Here is a 10,739-nt window from a genome sequence, read left to right as displayed (position 1 = left end):
AAAAAAATAACCAAATGCGTAGAGGATCATAGATCTCTCGTATCAGAATAATTTGCAACCGTTTTCCAATAATGTAAAACGAATTTTTATCATCAGTATAAAAAAATATAATCAAGTAAAACAAATTATGAATATCACAATATTCTGGAAGTAATTAGCAAAACTTGCGAAATCGATATCGCATTCAACATATTATGGACCGTTGTTAGGTATCTTGTTTCAATGGTTATTAGTTGTATTACTCACTTTCGGAAGGCCTCGGTATGCGCATAGACAAACAGGAAATTTTTCGGCAAGGTAAATTTTGACAGTTCATTGATAAGGATAAACGTGCACATTCCAGTCAAAATGTCAGTTTTGACATTGGAGGCTAAATTAGAACGAGTGGACCCTAGCACACCATGGGGATTTCGTATGCAAGGAGGAAAGGATTTCCATAGTCCGTTGTCGATTCAGCGGGTAAGTTCAAGAGTTGAATCTGTCCATATTTGGGTGTTAGACTTAAGATTAGAAAACACGGCCTTTTTATTTAAAAAAAGAGTATACAATCTTTTTTTATGAGGTCTTGTATGTGTTCATTGTAGAGGAATATAATGGTCCAGGCCGAAAGAAAGATCCTGGCTGAATCATCAATTGGGATCTCTAAATTATCAGATTTATGACTAAACTTTTCAAAGATCAATATTTCTTTAGAGTAAGGTTCTATTTTAGAATTTAATATGAAATGAAATCAGCAAAGATAGCAACTTTTGAAAGGACATTCTGTTAGTTAAGATGTCAAAAACCTTATAGAGCTAGGTACTTGTCTTAACTAATGCTCAGAGAACTAATGCTATGTAAAAATATAACTCTTGTCTATTACTATACCTAAATGACCTAACTCTATCCCTAACCCTTAAACTTAAAAAAACCTAACCGAACCCAAAGAGTATAGGGACATCTAAAGTAAACATGGTAAAAGTAGGTAAGCTTTTTTTGTATCTTCTTACTGGTTATTGTTATAATTATTTTTCAGGATTCTTTTGTAAGAATTAAATTAAAGGAGCATACATGTATAATTTCAAGCAAATCTGTAATAATCTGATTGTCTATATACAATGTAGCTAAAAGATGATGACAAGTATGCAAAATCCACTGGTTAAAGATTGATAACCTTCTAGAGCTGATCAGGTAGACCTGTCTCATAGTGTAAATTAAGTTGTTTAATCAAGTGCACCTAACCACCTTACTATTTAATCAAATGGCTGAGGCTAGATATGAAGCACTACTATGATAGGGATAAAAGGAGGCAACATGCATGTTCAGAAAAATGTATGAGCTGTACCAATGATATCAAGAAATTAATTAGACATTTGTCCAAAGAGTTAGGAAACTTGTCATCCAATATAAACCACAGGAAGTACGTAACAGTGGTTAATATGTAAAGTTGTTAAAGTTCTGGTGAAAAATGGGATTAGTTCTACATGTACATGTAGGTGTCAATGATGTCAGTTAAATGGAAATAGATAAAGCTACATTGTAGTAAAGGAAGAAGTGACTAAAAGGTTCTTCTTAAGAAACTAATAGTTATTAATAGAACTGCTTTCTCTCACTCCTCAAAATTTTTCATTATGACCATGAGTTGTTCCTAAGGGTCAGTTTACTAATTATGTACATGTATATTAAGAAAAAAATATATTATGCTGTTATTACATGTAGTGGTCTCTAAGACAGATCTTGAAATTCTGTTACAAGTACAAACGTACATGTACATGTATGCATTATATTATGAAAAGGAAAAGGGAAATGTCACATTAAAACGTTCATATTTATTTAATACAGCATCCTTTTTTAACTAATTCGGAGATCTTGATTATTAAAGCATATTGTTTATTTTTATTACATAAATGATTGATTTGATTGAAGCAAGAATGAAGATGCATAATTACATTGTAACCACCCTGGTTATATCATACATTTCATACATTCCATCTATAATTTTTTATCTACCTAAATAATTATAATTGATTCATTTGCATTCACATGTACATGTTGGTTAACTGTGTGTGGGTACATATATATATATGTATGCATAAGGATCTTGTTACATATGTATCAATTGATTTCCAAAATGTTTGCTTTGATTACTCTGTTTAAACTGATTGAACCCAAGTGCAGGTCTCTCAACCATTATCATATCATACACTGATTTCTTGTTGTGGCTAAATGCATCTTTAGTTAGTTCATATTATATAAAGTTACATGAATAAGCTATGGGGCTAATTAACCTGATTGTAACCTACAACTGTAACTGCAAAGTTAGCAACCCTTATATCATATTTTCATTTGTAACATATGCTACAGCTAAGACTTGTTAATTACTACAATGTACATGGGGAAGACTAGTCAATCATATAATTATGCATTTTGATTTTTCTATTAATGATTACAATGTAGCTGTAGATGCATGGCATAGTCGGAGGAAAACATTTTCAAATTGTAGATCTTACTTTTTCACCCTGCATCACATTTCAATCATTTATTTTGATTTAAAATCCATTGTCCAAATACATGCATTATGGATTCCTGTGATATTAATTTTATAAAAGTACTATATAATTTTTACAAAATCATTTTATTTTGAAAATTATTATAAAAAAAGAAAGTGCAATATGCAAGTTGGCAGTTGTTTGCATTAATTACAATTAAACATTCAAATTACTTTTAAGTTTATATGAATTTACTTCATAACATGCATAACACAATATTACTCCTCTTTGCCACAGCAAAATAATATTTCAACTTATAACTTGATGAAAATATGAAACAAAATGACTTGTATGCACTAAAAGCAGACAAATTTAAAATTATATTCATACATTTTGGTGTGAAAACTAGCTTTTTATTTTTATATTCAGAAGTACATAAAAATATGAGTTGGGAATATAATGGTTTAGCTATAGATCCCTAACTTCACGAATTTGTTATTGTTAAAAGAAAATGTAAGAACACTGAGAATAGACACTTGATTAAGTTTACTTGGTTAAACTATAATAAAAACATGAGCTTTACTTCATAGACCAGCTGTGTTGATTGTCCATGTTACTTTAAACAATGTATAGACCTTTAAACATTTGTTTCTTTCAACAGGTTAACGCTGGAAGTTTAGCCGCTAAATGTGGATTACAACAAGGGGACATAATTCTAAAAATAGGAAGTGTAGAAACAGAGGTGCTCCGACACAAGGAGGCACAGGACAGTATACTCCATAGTGGAAATAAATTAGATTTATTATTGCAGAGGTAATGTTCTTCTGAAATTAGAATTGGTCAGGTCAAAATTCTGGTATACCTTTCGTTACAACATCATGATCATTGTCAGTCAAAAATTTGTAGAGTAAATGTTCACCATGTTAAGTACATTGCAGCAAATCCTTAAACTCAAATTTATATTCCTTTTGATTAGTATAGCATGTTTATTTTCATTGTACTTTTTTTTATATAAACAATGAACATGTCATTTAGTCACTCAGACTGGCAGAATTTACACTGTATATTAAAATTTATGTAAAAATATACATGTGTAAACACCAAAAACACAGTAAGGCCAAATAAAAATATATGTGTGGTTCCAGTAACCTGACCGACCCTAGTTAAAACCCCCCCGACCATAGAACTTTTTTTTTCATTTCTGAAAAATAAATTTTCAAACGATCAAATTTTGAGGATTGTGAATTAAAATAATTAATTCATAGATGTCATCTGAATTTCCATCACAAGTATCTGTTATGGCTAAAATGCAACACTTCATAACAGAATGCAACAAAATTAACTATTGAACCCCAACTTTTTTTTGGACGATCAATGCATTTGAATGGGGACATGTAATTGGAACCCCCCCCCTTTTTAAAATGGCTGGATCCGCCCCTGTACCTATAAAATTACTACCTTCTCATGTTATATAAATTGATCTCCATTTATGAACCTATTATGAATATACAGAGTGAATCATTTTCAATCATCAGAATTCAGTGCAATGTTAAAAATCATGAATGAATTTTAACTAAATCACCTTGTTTATACTGTATTGTTTATTTAACTTCACAGTATAATTTCAGACATACTTAGACTATGACAGACTTGTATTTGTACTACAATACATGTACATAGGTCATTTAAGTTCTTGAATTACATGTGGTTTAACCACAAACATTTAACGAATAGGATTGAAACTATTAAAGGTTACAATATTATACAAATAAATAAACAAGCGGTATTAATTATGAAATCATATAAGGATTGTTGTACTGATTTTGAGTCAACATTTTGGTGCAGATTATGCATAGATTTCTCAGAGACAAATAGTTTTAATTAATTATGTATATTTAATTGTTTGAAAGTATGTCTTAAAAAATGTCACAATGATTGTTAGGATAGGCATAATGATAAATACATCACCTACGTAATACATGTAGTATAAAGATCTTGTAGCTTTTTATAGCTTTTTTTTCCATAATATGAGACTATTGACAGAATTTGACAAAGAACCACCAAAATTTAGCAAATGATGTACACAATTTTGGTATCTATGCAATAGAAATAAAAGTGAAGACCATCAGATTTTCTTTATGGACCACCAGGGAAATTTGTTTTGATAACTGGGGATGTACATTTGTACATGTCTAGATAATATAAATTCCTTTAATGATGAGCAAAGTATGGGCTTTTCTCATTATTGAGGGCTGTATGGTTGCCTGTTATAGCTTATATCCACTTCATTTAACTTTGGTGGATAGATGTCTTATTGGCACTCAAACCACTGCTCCTTATTTTTCTATAAAGAATTATGAATTGCATCTCTTTTCAACAAAGTGTAGGAGGGACTGGGACATACTGTTTATGTAAAACATGTACTGTTAAATTGAATTTCTCTCCACCTGACGTTACCCCTTTTCTACTTTTCATCCTCATACTACAACGTAGTCAATTATAGTTCGACCTTCTTAGCCATTAAATCATGGAAGTCAATGAACTTTTGTATTGTCTCATGTAGATTATCTGTTTGTGAAGGCCATAATATTTGGCACCAGGACCCATCTGACTGCCATTATCAGAAACGAAATACATGTGTGTTGTTGTGTTTTGATTAAGGGAAGCAGATGAGGGGGGTCAGTCAGTAACCAGTTGCCTGTTGCTGCATATTTTAAATAATTCAGCCATGATTCCAGAATCTGAAAAAATTCTGCCATGAATCCCTAATACATGTACATGTAACAGACCAGAATCTTGAAATTGTCTTTCCTGATTCTTACTAAACAGTTATGTTTCACATTGTAATGAATGTAATTGTTGCCAGAGAACTGATAATTAGACTTTTGGCTTGGCATTCCTTGGCACATGTTTCTGATAGTGGTAGATATATCTGCATATTTTATGTTATTTCTGATTGAGATCTATTTTCACACTTTCATAATCTTACGTAAACATTCTGAATACATGCAGTTGATGCTGTAAATCCTTTTTTTAACTTTTTGGCAGGAAAATACCTCAAATTAGAATTAAAGTGCAGAAAACAATTACATACAAGTATAAATTTAAAAAAATTGATTTTACTTAATTTTCAAGTGCTTAATGTAGATAGGCTATGTTTTTGCATGTGAGTAAGTAGTAATCAGATATATGTTTTAGTGAAAATATAGACCTAGTAAAGCGCTTATCCCAAACCTGTCCTTTTATGTCGATAAATAAGTTGGTACATCAATCAGGAAAATAAATTGAAAAAGTAGACAACCCCATCAAAATCTTGACTTAAGGAGCGTGAATCAGCAATATTAATTTTGATAAATTTTGTTTTCCTTAGAAAGTAGGAAGGTATAGAGCACTATTGGACTATTGTAATTGTTTTTGTTATGACACATTACATAAAACATGTATAATATTCCTTATATCGGCTTCACCTATACACTTATCTGCATGCCATATTTATAATTACCTCAAGGTAAAAACAACATATATATAATAATTTGTATTAATTATGGACAATAATTCAAACAAATTTTACCTGATGGAATTCTTATACAATGAAATCTACAATGTTTAAATGTTTTGAGGCAATATAACAGCTGGTTATACTGACTTCAAATTTCATTGTCAGCTGACTTTTGGTCAGAATAAAATAGCTGGTTCAAAGGCTGTTGATTCTTGGTAGCAACTTTTCAATGATATAGGAAATTATACAGTTGTTGAATTTGTGAATATAATTGAGAATTGAAATGGGGAATCTCTCAAAGAGAAAACAATACGACCAAAGAGCAAAAACAAATGAAAGCCACCAATAGGTCTTCAACATAGTGTGAAAATACTGCATTAACAGACAGGAGGGGGCTTCATCTCACTGTTTTCATGGTTTAAAAATTTTGCATACAAGCATATTAGAAATTTGTACTTCAGTGAAAAGTTTAATTTCTTAGTATAGTTCAAGTTTACCCATGAAATCCATGCAAATTATTACTAATAAAAACTCTGAGTTATTATTAGGCAATTTCTGTCAGACATCTGGTTATCATACAGTGGCCAGACAAATTCTGGAACTATAAATTGCATTTTCAGCTCTGGTATTCTCTTGTCTTTTTCTTGGTAATCATGGTAATATAAATAGGAAATTGACCCCAGATACCCCCAGTTACCCCCAGTTATGCATTTGCTGTACATTTGTACATACAATTACCATATGGTATTACATATGTATTCTGTTACTGTTATTTGCTATGATCCTGTCTTTCCTGAGGGAAACATCTCTAATTCTTGTTTGTATTACGTATTTGAATAACTTTTAGCATACTTTTCCCACACACTCTCAAGGACAACAACGTTTATTTTTTTAATAATATAAGATATAATTTGTTTTCTAAATGCCTATATAGTGTTTTTAAAAAAGTACATTGCAATAACAGTAAAATATGTGATTTTTATTTTTTTTTAAATTTTCATATTTGCACATTTTTTTTATTGCACAGTCTGATAAATTTTAATAAATAAATGATAAAATTAAATGTATTGAACAGAGTCAGTGTTCTACTTAATCTGTGTCTGTGCATGTTTCATTGTACATTAAACAGATATCTTTTGATATGGAAAATAATAAGGTTTTTGTACAGACTCATGAATCATCACAAATTAAAACTCCACCCTGGCTAAGATATTGTAAACTGTTTGTAGAAAGGTATTTGCGGGGTCACTTGGAAAGAAGAAAATCCATAAAATATATCATAATAATTGACAATTTCAAGTTGTAAATCAATTCCATATATACATGTAGTATTGAATATTGAGGACTTTATCAAATTGTCACTTAGTTGGGTGGTTCACCTTGTATCCCTGCACATTTAATATTGCTGTAAATTTTCACTCAAGTGATCATTCATTATGCAACAAGGGAATGACAGAACAGGAATCCAGTTATAATGCGTCATCTTATACATGTTATACTGCTGTATTTTATGGTTCCAGTACAATTGCACAATTTACGAGCTGTGCATCAAATTGAAATCAATTTTATGGGAATATCAATACACCTGTTAACATATATTTGGATTGAAAAATCTATATGCAAAATTAATAGCTGAGAAGACAGGTTTCATAATATGCTTTAGAAAATAAAAAATGGTGTCACCCTGGGGGGAACAGTTACTGTTTAAAAATTGAGATTAAAGTAAGAACCCTACGAAACAGATCAGAAGTCATCATTTATTTGGTATTTGATTGATTGATTGTTGGTTGTTTAATTTTAAGTATTTGAATGTTCCAATGTCAATCAAAGTCTCAAACATGTACATGTAAACCTTTATCCAATGCAGATCATATGATGTATTCAGGCCCTACGGCCATCAAAATCCTACTTAATATTATAAGGTTTCTGGTAGGTTTTTGCGACTTCCGCCCTTTTCTACCTGTAGGGTCGAGTTCTTTTTTTCAGCATTTAAGACCTAATCATTTCACAGCTGGAAATTCTGGTATTACAAGTCCCTTTACATGTGTATCAGAATTGAACACTTGACTTTGTATACAGACAAACCAGTTACCAAAATATGAACTTTAATACAACAAAAGATGTTGAATAACGTGTCTAGCAGATCTACGAATTCCTCAATCACAGCAGGGAAGTTTAATATAATTTAAACTTCATACAAAGTGCTTTTAAAATACACACTTAAATTAAACAAGCCAAACGCTGATAACTCTAATCCTAAGCAACAAAGGGTATGATAAAAATTCTCATTTTGTGAACATTGAATAATGATTTGTGTACATACACAGGTCATGATTATGAGAAATAAATTATTTTGGTGAAGCTTTACATTAAATGTCAGTTTTGAAAATAGTGAAAATTTGATTAAGGGTTGAGGTCCGAAAATTGTGCAAATTTTTAAGGACAATTAATTAACATGTGCAATACTATTTTTAAAAATACTGTTAACTGAAATCCCACACAATGCAGGTACATGTAACCCCCTATATGGAGGTTGATACAATGTGATACAAAAGGTCCTTTTTTTCAAGATGGTCATCAGCTTTAAAGAGTTTTCTTTAAATTTTTTGTCAAATGACTGTTTGTTCAAACTTTTAATAAACAACTACATAAACCAAATGTTTATCCTTAAGTTTTTATTGCAAAAAGTGAGACCCTGACAGTATTTACAGAATTTATACAATATACAAAATGAATCTATCAGTTACTTTGCTTTGAGAATGCTTATAGATCTTCTTTTTCATGTCATTCCTGTTAGTTTCTTGTACACATGTATCAATTTGTCATCTCAAACATTAAATGTATCAGTTGCATAACAGAGTCCTTTCAAATAAACAGCCTCTATGGGTCAAATGGTACTTAGTTCTTTCTTTTCTCTTATTTTATGAGGAGTTTATAAATTGATTGGTGTCACCATCCTCAGAATTGAATTACTGGAAGAAGTATGATGCTAGTAAACAAATAGAAGAGGGACAAAAGATACCAAAGGGACAGTCAAACTCATAAATCTAAAACAAACTGACAACGCCATGGCTAAAAATGAAAAAGACAAACAGAAAAACAATAGTACACGTGACACAACATAGAAAACTAAAGAATAAACAACACGAACCCCACCCAAAACTAGGTGCTCCAGAAGGGTAAGCAGATCCTGCTCCACATGTGGCACCTGTCGTGTTGCTTATGTGATTACAAATCTGGTAAATAGCCTAATTTGGTAGGTCACATTCATGAAAGGGAAGGGGATTGTAGTTACGACGTAAGGAACATATCCGATATCATATGTGAAACGGTTATTCCATAACGGTCAACCAACTCGTGATGGCGTCTGTAAAATTTACGAAGGGATAGAGTGCTCATTGTAAAGGGTTGACTGATGTAAGCACACAGGACTCATATTAGTGGGACTCAAATCAAAGCATTTGGATTGGCAAATTAATTAGAAGTTGAAGAACAAATAAATTAGAAATTGAAAACAGCTTCTCTAAATCTATGCATACTGTATAAGAAAAAATGTTTTAGAAAAAATTATAAACAATGAATTTATAGAAAATTACGGTTAAAAATCTGTAGTCAAGTGTTTCTCTCCACAGTAATTGTTATACAAGAATAGGAGAGACATTAATATCTGTATCATGACTACATTGAGCAAATAGCAAAATTTCAGATTTCTACTGTTGAGTAAGAGATCACCTTACTCGAATGATTCAGCTCCCTCTATCGGTCAGTGTCCTCTAAATGTAACAATCAATAGTGAGTTTGAATATATTGACTGTTATTTGGATGGAGAGTTGTCTCATTGGCACTCATACCACATCTTCCTATGTTCCTATATCTATATAAGTTTTGTCCGGGATCACTCCATAAAAAATGAGAGTCCAGCTGCATGACCTTTAATTGAAATTCAGAAATGTCAATGTATTGGAGGTGAAGATGGTAAAGGGAGATAATTTGTACTCAAACTAAGTGTGTTTTAGTCAAACCAGCATGTCAATGAGGGTATTGTTTATGGCAATTTATTGTTCCTGTAAATGCATGAATCTTTCAAAAATGTAAGAAATTAGGAAATTTCATCATCTTTTTATTATCTATTTTCAAGAATTCGAGATAAAAGAGGTATAAATAAATTGATCGGGTAAGTACATGAATGAAATGTGAATGAATATTTAGTAACTCATTTTGTTTAGAGACTAACTAAACCAAAGAATATTAAAGAGTAGAATCTCACAAAAAAACCACCTGAAATTTCAAGTGGTCCTTGGTGTTTTGATTATCTACTCATTAAAATTTTTCGGCCATATGTCAGTATTGTTAGTAAGAAGTTTACAAAATAACCCTTTTTTAAACTTTGATCTTTCGTTGGCAGTTTTAATGAAGGTCTAAGTTTTATAATTAGCTCAGCTTGAATATTTTGAAATACAAAATGGCATGTTCAACAATGTTAACACTTCATGTCATTTCCATGGAAACATCACTGAAGTTTTCAGTGTAAATATTACAAAAGTATATTTAATTTGTACTTTATATAGTATGATTTTTATACGACCGCAAAATTTGAAAAATTTTTCGTCGTATATTGCTATCACGTTGGCGTCGGCGTCGTCGTCGTCGGCGTCGGCGTCGTCGTCGTCGTCCTGCGTCCGAATACTTTTAGTTTTCGCACTCTAACTTTAGTAAAAGTGAATAGAAATCTATGAAATTTAAACACAAGGTTTATGACCACAAAAGGAAGG

General features: G+C 31.2%; 1 protein-coding gene across 39 annotated transcripts in view; it reads left to right on the top strand.

Annotated features, from left to right (window-relative positions):
* The first annotated feature begins 231 nt into the window (after positions 1–231).
* Positions 232–10,739, top strand: part of LOC139489032 (PDZ and LIM domain protein 7-like) — a 46,593-nt gene continuing 36,085 nt past the window's right edge. For 23 of the 39 annotated variants that reach the window (XM_071275130.1, XM_071275128.1, XM_071275118.1 and 20 more), the window contains exons 1-3: positions 240–459; positions 3,130–3,281; positions 10,106–10,141. In XM_071275130.1, coding sequence (XP_071131231.1) covers positions 349–459; positions 3,130–3,281; positions 10,106–10,141 — 299 coding nt within the window. In that variant the 5' untranslated portion in view covers positions 240–348. Of the gene's footprint in view, positions 460–3,129; positions 3,282–10,105; positions 10,142–10,739 lie in introns of all 39 variants that reach the window. The other 16 variants (XM_071275117.1, XM_071275121.1, XM_071275120.1 and 13 more) reach the window with 2 other exon arrangements.

The sequence above is a fragment of the Mytilus edulis genome, chromosome 9 (assembly GCF_963676685.1).
Source record: "Mytilus edulis chromosome 9, xbMytEdul2.2, whole genome shotgun sequence".
Lineage (NCBI taxonomy): Eukaryota > Metazoa > Mollusca > Bivalvia > Mytilida > Mytilidae > Mytilus > Mytilus edulis.
Note: the sequence above shows the minus strand (reverse complement) of the source record. Positions and strands in the feature narration are given on the sequence as shown.